The sequence below is a fragment of the Dermacentor variabilis genome, chromosome 8, assembly GCF_050947875.1.
Source record: "Dermacentor variabilis isolate Ectoservices chromosome 8, ASM5094787v1, whole genome shotgun sequence".
In the NCBI taxonomy this organism is placed as follows: Eukaryota; Metazoa; Arthropoda; class Arachnida; order Ixodida; family Ixodidae; genus Dermacentor; species Dermacentor variabilis.
The window spans coordinates 79,309,872-79,322,827 of NC_134575.1; the positions used below are offsets into that span (position 1 = coordinate 79,309,872).

Sequence of the window (12,956 nt, forward strand, 5' to 3'; positions counted from 1 at the left end):
TATCTATCTATCTATCTATCTATCTATATGTCTGTCTGTCTGTCTGTCTGTCTGTCTATCTATCTATCTATCTATCTATCTATCTATCTATCTATCTATCTATCTATCTATCTATCTATCTATCTATCTATCTATCTATCTATCTATCTATCTATATGTCTGTCTGTCTGTCTGTCTGTCTATCTATCTATCTATCTATCTATCTATCTATCTATCTATCTATCTATCTATCTATCTATCTATCTATCTATCTATCTATCTATCTATCTATCTATCTATCTATCTATCTATATGTCTGTCTGTCTGTCTGTCTGTCTGTCTGTCTGTCTGTCTGTCTGTCTGTCTGTCTGTTTGACCGTCAACCTGTCCGCCCGTCCGTCCGTCTCTGATGTACACATTTAATAAAAAATAACTCTAACTGAGTACATGGCTGAATGGTGATGATTCGTGCTTCTAGGTATTTTATGAGGAACGGTACGTCGGCCGAAGCTGCCTCAAGCGTGGGGGTCGCTTTGCGTTAATTCGTAGATCCAGGTAGCATTTAAGACTTGGCGTGTTAGCAAAGAAGTTTGCTAAAACTCTTGTGCGATGTAGCCAGGATGACCCACAAGGAAAAAACAAACGCTTTCGTCTCGTAATGAAAAGCGGCGAGAGCCGTGCCAATACGGCGATAATGATGCTTGATTCAGTTTATGATAGTCGAAAAGCATCGACTTAATGGAAGAAAGCACCACCGAGTATGCTCCCGTAGAGGCGCTTGTCGAAATATTGTACATTTGATAAGGCGAATAGGAAATTGCTCATAAGTTATAGGTATACGCCACGTAAAAAATCGAACGAGGCTGACACAAGAACGGAATAAAGGATTTCCCTTTTTATACTCTACGTGAACGCTGCGGTGAATCTCGCTGCCGTGTTTCGCCTTGTCTAATGTAGCGGGAAGTGTCCTTGGAAGTGAAAAAAGTCGCAGTGCTGTTTGCTCGCCAGCGCCGCCAAGCACGTGTTGTATGTTTTCAAACGGGCGCCCTTCGCGTTGGACAGGCGGGGACCTTGGCCCCATGTCGAACGTAATAGATTCAGCTGCTTCGGCACAATTCCTGCTGTGGCGGCAGTCGTTCTCCTTGTTTTCTGTTTGTTTCTTGCCTCTCGCGCGAGGCGCTGTTCGGGTGTCTGTATTTATAGACAGACGCCAACGTCCGTGGTTGGATTTATGCTACATGTGCGGCGCTTTCTCCCATCCTTTTGAGCCGGATACGCGAAAGCTTTTGTTCGCGTCTGTACTATACTTGTCTGTAGGGTGACTCTTGGGAGCAAATGAGCCGGTATAAGTGGAGATAGGTGCGCCATTTTCTGCATCCAGAAGGCGCAACAAAAGCAGTGTAGGTGAGTTATATGCATTTTGCTTTCCTGTTTTTACCACCATTTACAGACAAATACTTGCCGTGAAATAACTGCGGGTGGCAGTGATCTCGCGAAGGAGTAAACAGAAACAGACGAAGAGAAAGAGAGAAAGCCACACAAACACACACACACACACACACACACACACACACACACACACACACACACACACACACACACACACACACACACACACACACACACACACACACACACACACACACACACACTCACACACACACACACACACACACACACACACACACACACACACACACACACACACACACACACACACACACACACACACACACACACACGCACGCACGCACGCACGCACGCACACACATGTGCAATGAGAACTATAGAGACTTCGTGCTAAAGTATGTAACCTAGTTGTACCCCTGCAAGTGCAGCGAACTCGCACACACAGTCACACACAGGTGTACACCCGTGAAAGTATTGTCACGGGGTAGTGACGTTAAAGAAGACAGTAGCAATACTGTGAAAGACAAAACTAGCTTTTATTGGGCGAACCTGTGCCCACAAAGACAGGCTACACTTAAAGCACAATGACAGCGGCGAACAAAGTCGGCGATCGTCGAAAATATGATCAGTGGGTCAAGCGCGTCGGCTTTTATATATCAGTCCTCGAATGTTCCAGAGTAACCGCTGGGACCCGCGTGTCTTCCACAAAGTTCTACACTATTCGCGTCGCGCATACATGCTATCAGATTACACAAGTTGCGGGAAAGACAGCCGATGGAACCATCGATAACATTCCAGAAACTTCTTTTACATGCAGGCGCGTCCTGCGCTGTGCGATGACATTTGTTAGGTGGTGAGAAGTGGTCGCCCGATAAAGATAAAGTACACGTGTCAGTATTGAATAATACCGCGCAAGCGTCGACCGCGCGGCGTGTGAGAATTCTAAATTGTAGCGGCCAGGGGCGCTGCTGAAGCGAACAAAGCATCAGAATACGCTTGAACTGGAAATCGCCTAGCACAACCACGCATACCCTCGTCGCTACAGGGCCGCTGACGCGCCTTGCGGTTGACGTCCTTGCGATATTATAAACAAATTTCAAGAGCGTAGTATGTACACGCCATGCATAAGTGCGCCATTCGTATAACAGACACTCAAACGACTTCGTCTGGCGGCATAAAAACAAGTTCCACTCGGTGCCTCGCACGAGAATTGTCTGAACGCCGTCGGCTACCGCGAGACGGGCCCAGCCCACAGTTCTATAGGTACTGGCGCCGCGTAGGCTCGACGGTTTTTTTTATGCTGGCTCGTGCCAGACGGACTAACGAGCGGCGAAGTCATGGCTGTGATGAAAAATAAAAGGACGCAATGGGACACGCCTCTTCCTCATTGCGCCTTCCTCAAAGTCAAAGGTGGCATCAACGTGCGACAGCTTTCTTGGCAGCACTCGCCGTGTCCACGGTGCACCCGAGGTGTATCGTCCCGTATAAGACATAGGCAAGCGAGTGCGCGCTGGGATACCGCAGAGTTGGCGTTGACTTCGCTGAGACAGGATCGCATTCATCGGATGATAGTCTAACCAGTCGCCTTCGTATATATAAGGATAGACAAGGGAGCTACTCCACGCCCAGACATGAAGTTCTTGGTGTTGGTCGTGGTCTTCGGCTTTATTTGCCTGGCTGTCACCAGGGCTGACGAAGAAGCCGGTGAGTTTTCTGGTTCTGTTAAACACTGCGTCGACCAGTTATTGTGCCGCTGTCCTCAATTCGAAGCGCAAATGCAATGTATGTCCAACGCATTCAGGAAACTAGATGACCGTCCTCTGAGTGAACAGACAATACTAGAACACCGTCTCCACCGATTATCGGCGCACAAGGCAGTGAAGGCACTTTTGTGCTTCCTGAGAACGTCTGGTTTCTACGACCGCCTTTGACTCCGTAATACTGCCCGTGCACGTCTCTCTCTCTCTTCTTTCTCTTCCCCTTCTCCCTTTACTCAGGGTAGGGGATCCAACCAGACTCTAGACAGGTTTCCTTATCCCTGCCTTTCTTAAATCCCTCCTCTCTCTCTCGTAACCACTGCGTTGACACTCTTTTTCGTTTTGTTAGGTAGGCCCATACTTTTTTTTTGTGAACTTTAACACTGCAGCATAGATGTTTGTTTAAATAAAAGCATAGATTCCCTTCTCATGCTGAAATTGCGATAGTGGCTTAGCCAACATGTCCATAAATCAACACGTATAACTCACTGTCTGATTTCTTCGTAGCTTGGCAGCTCTAAAATCTTTTCTCGATTATCCATCGTTCCTGAGCAAAGGCTCAATAGGTGATGAATGTCTACTGTAGAAGTTAGAGCAGCACACCTTGCACAGTTAATTGGGTCTTCAAGTGTTGAACACCTAGCCCTGGGGAAGCTTAAGCGAAGCAGAACCGAGAAGTAAGGTCGGGAGAAAGGAATGAACACAAAGGTTAAAGCCATGTATGCACGAAAGATGTGCTGATTTCGATGCATTCTGTAAGGGGTTTATTCAAGGAGCCACTAGAAACATAATGAAGCCATATGTATAAACGTAATAGGACCTCTTGTTTTCCGATCATCCTCTCGCCCACAGATAAGCATTTACTAACTCGCTTACTTTTCGGCCGTTCTAAGACTCCGCTAAGCTGCTCAGTTCGGTAACTGGGACTTTGTTCATTTCTCCTCTGTAGCTCTTGATGAACATGACATAATGCACTCTTTGTGATGTAACCTTCCTTGCGGGACTTCTCTCTAAATTCGCTGCTGCAGTGTAACTACTATGTCAGGAGCGTTCAAATATTTCAGCGGTCATTTCACTTCGCCGCATCAGTAATCTTCTAAATTTCTTTTTTCTGCCAGAACGCTGTGCCTAAAGAATCGTTTCATTATATTACACAAGGCTTCGTAGAATCACGTACTTGTTGTTACCACCCATTCTATTTCTGTTTTGCGCTTTTTAAAATCACATATTAGAGACAGTGAGCTAAGCGAGAACAAAATGAAAACAGTAGCCAACATTTCGATAAGAGGCTTGCCTTTTTCAAGGCCTTGGTGAACCTGCAGTACACGCCAATCGGCTGCCACATGGCGGTGCCTCGCATTTCTCCTCAGAATTGAGTAGCACATAATTTTTTTTTTCAATTTTACACCCTCGCCGCTAACACAACCTCGGTTGTTGGCTCGCCCACTCGCCTTACCCTCTCTCCCCTTTAGATGAACCTTACCTATGTATACTGTGCCGAGGAGAGCATCTATCGTGGGCCTTGAAAAAGGCGAGTCCACTTGTCGAAACGGTGGCTCCTGCTTTCACGTTGTTCTCGATTGCTCATCATCCTCAATCTTCATCTCCCGCATTCCCCGCGTTTTCAATGGGAGACAACGTTGTTCTTCCTTTTTAGGTGGACTTTTGAAGACGCTGTGGTTATACCAGCATGAGAAATCGTAATGTCTAGGTATCGAGCTGTAATGATTCACTAATTGGCTTTTCAATGATTCACTTTAGCCCACTTGTCGAAATTGCAAAACTGCGTAGCAGTAGTCCTAATACTCGCACCATTCTTCAGATATCCATCCTTGAATTCTGCTGAAAGGTATATTGCCATTGCAATCATTATCGCTCCAAACTGGTAGAGTGCGGCTTCTGAGAAACAGTCAACTGGAACTCCAATGTATCGGGCAAAACAGAAGTCAAGAGAAGCCTTTGAGAAGTCAGTTATTCTTTTTTTTATAATATCTTACTTTCACAGCATTTCTCGCTTCCTGAGCACAATAAAAAAGTGTACAGCTGCAGGACGGCTTAATAATTTGCAACTATTTAGTGAGTTTTGTCAAGCTTACAGAACGTAGACTCCTTGAGAAAATTCTCTGCAGGAACATCAGGCATGAGAATATCAATTACTTCGTGTCCAGCGGACTTGAAACGCAGCCTATCCAGCTACTTGAAAATTATGCCTGGTGCAACACCTCGTGGAAAACAATGAATGAGGGGAAACCACTACATGCAACGACATACTCAAATCGAGCAACAATATCAAGCCGTCTACTCTCCCACTCATTTTACTAAAATATTTTGGGCACGCTAATCAATATTACAGCAGAATTCCAATCAAATGTGTTTCACGATGTATGAGACACATTTTAAATATCGTTGCTTACATCAATGCTTTCGCTGTTGATGCACTGTCTCGGCGTACAAAGTTGTGTACACAGCAACTTAAAAGGCTGCGGACGTAATTCTCAGTCGTGGTTTCTGCCTTGGAGTAAAATTCACTAATGCCTACTTCTTCTGCAATGGCCAGAAGCCCCGAGCGGGAAGTTCTTTAGTGCAAAGAAATGATTGTGCACGGTTTCGGTGCTCAAAGAAAAGCGTTCTGCATCATGCATGAGAAGTATGACAATCGTACGCCTACGGAAAAGAGAATTCTCGGACCCTGACACCAGCAGACGTCGGACCGACTTGCTCTAAATGTGCTGGAATGTTTTAAAAGTATCGGGATGGAACGAAAAACTGTCGTCACTGTCAGTTGTCTTCCTCATGCTTGTGCAGACGGATTTTGTTCATATTATCTCTTTTTTTCTCATATTTTTACCCTTTGTCTCTCCCCCCCCCCTCCCTGAGCAGAGTAGCCAACCGGACAGTTAATATGGGTAAATTCTCTGCCTTTCATAACTCATTTTCTTTCTCTTGATGGACTGAGATCTCTCAAGTGGTGCTAGTCTTATGACTCATGGACGGGTGGGCAAGTATTCGAAATTTCCAATGCGAGGCCAATCGTGCTTGCTGTTTCATTCGTAATCGGTTCACGAATTCACAATTTGAATTCGTGAAATATTCTTTTCTGTTCGCATGTGAGCAATATCAGCGCTTACTGTTGCCTCGAGAGAGAAAGATCGATACAAGTGCGGCCTGTTCCGTGTGATTTGGATGCGTGAGAGGCTGGGTAACTGCACACCGGGCCGGTTCCAGCTGAGCGAACTCGCGGTTAACACGGCCTCCGCTCAACAGCGTCCAGTCGTTCAAGAAGGATGCCTGAGATTTAGGCAGCCTGTACGCAATTAGTTGTTCCGATTTAGGCAAAGCAATTTGTCGCTCGACCAGCCTCGCCGAATTTGTATCCCGAACAAATATGTTCGCGCGATGCTGTAGTATCCCACTTTTAACCCACTACGGACGCAGCACTAAGCTTGCACCTGGTGGCGTGCTGTTTCCTTGTTTCGGGGATGCCGTTGTCGTGGTGCGCCAGATAATCGACAATTTCTAATTTGTTACTCCTTAGCTGATCGGATTTGCCGTTGCGAACGATATCACGTGCACGTGCCTGCTTTAGACGGTGGAAATAATACGGGTTTCTTTTGCCAAATGGACTCCACACAAGTGTCATAATTCACATTCTTGTGAGTAGATATGCGAAATTCGATTTGATATTCCAAGTTTTTTTTTCCGCAAGAATATTCGTATTTGATGCAATTCAAAAATTTCGCTATCCGCACAGCCTTGAATTTCTGCTACAGGCCGACATCGTTGCTGTTCGGCTTCGGTTTGGTAATTTCAACGTGTGTCCTAAAGGGAATAATGAGAAAGTTAATGAGAGGAACTTGTCGATTTAAACGTGCACATTGCGATTTATCCTGCACGAAATATCCGCCTCAAACCGTTACATGAACAGTGACCAAACATATTCGGCCTGCGGCACCACCGCGTGGACCGTGCCTTGGAAGCTATCTGCGTTGCCGACAAAGTGCGCCGACTGCTGATAGCTTCGCGCGCTGCGTGCTCGCCGCTTACTTAGCGTTGAAGCGAGACACGCGGGCCCGCATCTTGAAAGCGATCTGCGAAAGTGGCTGAGTGCGGCGTGTGCGGAGAGCTCCGTACGCCCTGTGTTCTAGCAGCAATCGTTGGCACTGAAGCGAGAGGGAGCACGAAGGTGAATTCGCTCACTGCTGCGGGCGCTACCTTGAAAGTGGTCGTCTTACGGGACGAATGAACGGAGGGACCGAGGATGGTTTTCTTCATTGGGTAAGCATTGAAATGCTTACGCATTTAAGGAAAATTCAGAGCCATTCCACTCTGTGAAGGTGGATTACCAGCGGAGCTGTATATAACTATAAAAAAAAACAAAATAATATAACAAAACAATACGACACAGATATGCACGTCATATTTATTAGTATTTGCGTTTATTTCGTGACCACAGTAATTACGGCCTTATGGTCGCCTTGATAGGCGGCCATAGGCTCTGTGGCGACACTCGAGGTGTTCTTAGCCGACGTTAGGTTCATGCACGTCCGATGGCGCGTCGTGGAGACATTGGTCTTGGTGTAACATGGAAGCTAGGCCGAACCTTTCGAAGAGAAACGCCCAGACCTACTTTCCGCCGGGACGAGACACATCGACGTTAAAGCCACCCACAGTGACGATGGGATTGGGGTCCACTGGGAGGATTCACCGAAATGTGTCGTTCATAAGGTCTTGACGGTCCCTATTTGACGTTCCGGGATGAACGTATACGGTGGCGACAACGAGTCCATCCCCAGTCTGTAGGGCGCACACGTCGGCACAGTCTACGGCAAGGCTATCGCCCGTCGTCGGTAAGGCACAGGGCGTAACGGCCACGCAGTCATTCGCGTAGATCGCAACGTATAAAACAATCATCCATCACCAGTTTTGACACATCTGGCCTCAGACGCAGCTGGGACACATACGCTGATATGATTTTGTCTTGAATTTAAGCTACTTTAGCTCTATAGATACCGCCACCGTTTTTGCCTACCCACATCACGAAACGCTGGAAACTCGCCCAAGACAGCTCCGCCGCAAAAATTCACGCAGAGGCTCCTCTGGGAGTTGTCTAAGCATGCGCAAGCATTGTGCCACTTGCGCATCTCAACGCAGCTGGGCGTCATTATCAATGTTACGAAACTTGATCAGGCCAGCACAAACGACAGCGCTGTGGCGACACGAACGGGTGCGGACGGCGGTGCCAGGTGCGCTGACGACGTTCCGAACATTATGAGACACTTTCCCTCTTAAGCAGCTTATCCATCCGCATCGAGCCGTTGACCAAACGTACTCGGGCGGCGGCTTCGTGTGGCACCGCCGTGTGGCACCGGAATGCGGGTCGCGCTTTGAAACCAATCTGCGATGCTGACAGAGTGCCGGCTGCTGACAGCCTCCCGCGCTGCGTTCTCGCCGCTTACTCATCGTTGAAGAGAGACGCACGGGTCTGGAAGCAATTTGCGAATGTGTCACAGTGAGGCGTGCGCTGAGAGCTCTGCGAGCGCGGTGTCCTCGCCGCATCGTTGGCGTTGAAGCGCCAGGCTGCACGAAGGTGTATCCACTCGCTGCTGCGCGGGTACTGTTTATAGAACGCGGTCGTCTTACGGGACGGACGGAGGGACGGTTTTCTTGTTGGGCAAGCATAGAAATGCTTACGCACTTAAAAAGCTTGACCTCGTGGTTTCTTTTCCCTGGTCACTCACGGCAAAAGCACGGCTTTCAGGCTGACTCTGCACCATTAATGTCTCTCTTTCTCTCTCTCTCTCTCGAAAGGTTAAAAAAAAGCATTGTAACGTGACTACTTCTCGGTAGGTGGTGCCCACGAGCATCACAAGCCGTGCGGTGTCAACGAGGAGTTCAAGGAGTGCCAGAGCAGTTGCGCCGAATGGATCTGCGGGGACGTGCGCGGCCACGTCAAGCGCTGCATGTCCGATTGCCCGAGCGACTGCTACTGCCATGACGAGCACTACCGGCATCCGAACGGCACCTGCGTCCCACACGAACAGTGCCCTCCTTCGGCGGTGAATCAGACGGAAGGACCTCGTAGTAAGAACGCCGTCACATCTTTTTTTGTTGTTGTCCAGACAGTACTTGATGCAGAAGCCGCCGTGCTAATGCCGTGACTGTGGCGCGGCGCCGTTGAGCTCGAAGTCGCGAGTTCAAACCAGGCCGCGGACACCGCATTTGGATGGGGTCTAAGTGCAAAAAAAGAAAAAAGAAAAAGAGAAAGACAGAAAAGAAATGAAATAAAAAAGAAACGCTCGAGCAATTAGATTAAGGTGCACATAAGAGAACCTCAGATGGTCAAAATTAATCCGTAATCCCAGCTACGGCGTGCCACGTAATCGGATCGTATTTATGGCACGTAAAACCCCAAGATTAAATTTTATTGCGACAGGAATCATACGCACACTCCAGGCACATTTTCGTCGTCGTCCTCGCCTTGATATTTCGTAAAGTCCAATTGCGATAACGTTGTGGTTGGTTGCCCGCTGTATGCTGTTCATGTGACTGAAAGCGTGCGACGGGAGCCGATAACGGTGGCTTGATCTCGCGCTCGCAAGGGAAGAAGGCGGGGAGGAAGGGCCATCTTCCACACGCGCACAAGGCACCTCGGGGGCAGGGGTGTCTTCTACTCCGGTGGCGGCTGTGTACGGCGCGGCTGAGCGTGGCCGCGCGGGCCATATCTTGAAAGCGATCTGCGATGAGTACAGAGTCTAGGGCATCGAGGGCCGATAACTTCGTGTACGCTGTGTTCTCGCCGCTTAGTTCACGTTGAAGCGAGAGACACACAAAGGTCAATTTGCTCGCTGCTGCTGTCGCTCTTCCTCATGCCAGCGTTTTGTAAGCGAGTGTCCGCGCTCATCGAGTCAGATGCATTGTCGCTTGCCGGCGCACACGTGACACTGTGCTCGTTAATTTAGTTAGTAAGTGAATGTTTACGAGTATATACGGCTGATAAAGCAACTATACTTCGTATAGCTGTGCTCATTTGCTGCCGCAATCGATGCTTCGCTTTTCGGGCGAAAATGCGCCTTCTTTTTTAATGAGGCAGGTCGAAAAGGTCGAGCACAAACGAACACATATTATAATATTTCCACCAAATGTGATCTCTGTGGAAGGTTTAATGCCCCAGGGCACTGGGAAATGTTGCGTATAGTGACTGCGCAACGCTTTCAAGCTCTTACATAGGCAAGCAGAACCTTGGTTTGAGCTGCTTGGTGCGTGATATTGGAAGAAAAAATCCGAAGACACCTAACCACTTATGAGTCGTCAGTGTGAAGGCATTAATCTCCAATTGAACGCCGCTGAGCGGTTCTTCAACTATTGCGCTGCGAATAATGTTTTTGATGTTTGCTGCGGGCATGTTATCGAGTTTTACAGATCCCCTGCTGTCTCACTCCAACGGATCGACTCATCTGCACTTTGCGTTTCTGTGCTAAATTTTCACTGCGTTCTTCAGAGCTCATTGTCGCCCCACAATGCCCCTCCACTACGCATTTTCGAGCCAACAGATGCTCGCGTTGTGAGCCACGCTTCGCTGCATATAGGCGACGTTGTGCATCGCGTTGCCGTATCTGCTCCGTCGAGGCGCGCTGGTGACGTGGCGTCGCGGCGACGCCCTCTCCCCTCACGGAACACCTGGCTCACTATCGCGGGTGGAGGTGTTCCGATTCGCCCACTCTGCTCCATCGAGGGGCGCTCGAGACGAGGCGTCGCAGCCAATGCGAATTTAGGAGCCGTTTCACTGATACAGAGGACAGTGGCTGTTTCGCTTGTAGCGGCAGCAGCATCGGCGTCGCACGAGAGATGACGTAGACACTCGCGTCTACACGAGGCACGAGCGGCTGGCACGCTCCGGCACGGGCTAGCGTTCCGAAGGAGATTATTTCAAAGAATGCTACACTAAGAGATCGAGTGTCAGTTCTACCTCTCCTGCGAGAGTCCGAGACTTTACTGGTCTACGTGGTCGCTCGTTGCCACAGTTTGGTGACCCCGGACGTGATACTGTCATACGCTCCTGTGGTAGAGACGACCATGGACTAGACCAACGCTACGAGAGCTCAAGGCCGGAACCTCTCCGAGGAACGCGGTGAGCCCTCCTGTTCCGCCATCGCTGTCCGCCTCCCACAGTACTGGGACCAGCATCCTTCGGCGTGGTTTCTTCAGGCCGAAGCGCAATTTCAAGTCGCTGGTATCCGCTCTCAAGCCTCGAAGTTCCATTACGCCGTCGCAGCGCTCTCGCCCGCCGCCAATGACGAGGTAGCAGATTTGCTGAACTCCCCATTGTCTGCCGCCGCCTATGACGATCTCAAGGCAGCACTGCTACAGCGCACAGTAGCTTCACAACGTTCTCGCATCCAGCAGCTTCTGTCCGCTGAAGAACTTGGCGACCGACGCCCTAGTCAACTTCTTCGCCGAATGAGCCAGCTGCTCGGAAACAACGCGAGATCCATCGACGACAAGCTGTTGCGCGAATTGTTTTTGCAACGACTCCCGGCTAACGTGCAGATGGTCCTAGCGACAGCCTCTACCATGGACCATACCGGACTTGCTGCTTTGGCCGACAAAGTCATGGAAGTAGCCACCCCAACCATCGCAGCCACGGCACCGTCTCCGGGTGACAATACAACTGCTCTGCAAACTCTTCCCTACTCTTCCGCAGTGCAATCTCCGCTCGACTCTGTTGTGCCATTACCACAAGCCCGGATTCCGAATCTGCAAGATGGAGAATTTTCCTGCGAGCGCCCTTTGGACAAACCCGGGGCTGCGCCGAAAGGCACAGCGCCCTAATTCTCCCTTGACAAGTCAAGATGCTGAGCCGTCAGGCAGTGGTGTCCTCCGGAGAAGCATCGGCGGGCAACATGTTCAAACGTGTCGCGAAGTGCCAGACAGCCCGGCGCCGTACATCCCCTTCCCTGGAGGTCACCGCGCCCGCCAGTTTTGAACGGGGTGGCCAGCGTGGTCGCTGATTCGACCCCTTCCGACGACCGTCGAGTGCTCACTTTGTATTGGGCCGTTTGAGTGACAATGGTTTCTGGGGGCTTATAAGCCGCGGCGCGCCGCCTGGAAAACCGGATCCGCCGACCCACCGGGAGCAGAGTGCCGCTCTCGACTGGGGTGAGATGTGTCACGCGTTTTCGCCGGACGTCGCCGTGCGAGAACAGTCGCGTTTGCTGTGAGCTCTCGGCCCCAGTGCCGATCCCTTCATGTCCTGTATAATGACCTGTATATAGTGTATAAAGTCCCTTTTGTTATTCTCACCGACGCCTGACTCGGAGTCTTCGCTACCAACGCTCTGTCACGAAACGGGTGACGAGCGCTACGGGACCACCTCAAAGTCGTAACAACTCCTTGTGTGAGCGCCTGGAACGCATCATCTGTGGAGCGGAACATCGCCGCACATCTCGTCTCCCACGCAGCCGTATTTCCAGCAGATCAAGACTCACGGGCACCCGCAATGAAACCTCAACTACAACGCCTGGCGTTTGCTACTACCACCGCCGTTATGGAAACGACGCTCGTCACTGTCGGCGTCCCTGCGCTTGGCAGGGAAACAGGCCGGCCGACCTCTAACAGCGAGGAGTGGTCTGGCCCAACACACAATTCACCTTTTCTACGTGACGGACAGAGTTACGGGACAACGATTCTTAGTCGACACAGGTGCTGACGTCAGTATTCTTCCCGCCCAGCACTCCAACCAAAAAGCGACACCTGTGTCATTTTTGCAAGCCGTCAACGGCACCAGGATTCCAGTTTTCTCGTCACGCTCCG

General features: G+C 49.7%; 1 protein-coding gene across 2 annotated transcripts in view; it reads left to right on the forward strand.

Annotated features, from left to right (window-relative positions):
• Positions 1-2,813: 2,813 nt before the first annotated feature.
• LOC142590368 (serine protease inhibitor swm-1-like) overlaps positions 2,814-12,956 on the forward strand; it is a 31,891-nt gene continuing 21,748 nt past the window's right edge. Inside the window, exons 1-2 of one of the 2 annotated variants that reach the window (XM_075702437.1) lie at positions 2,814-3,093; positions 8,994-9,227. In XM_075702437.1, the coding sequence (XP_075558552.1) occupies positions 3,021-3,093; positions 8,994-9,227 (307 nt within the window). In that variant the 5' untranslated portion in view covers positions 2,814-3,020. The remainder of the gene's footprint in view (positions 3,094-8,993; positions 9,228-12,956) is intronic. The other variant, XM_075702438.1, reaches the window with a different exon arrangement.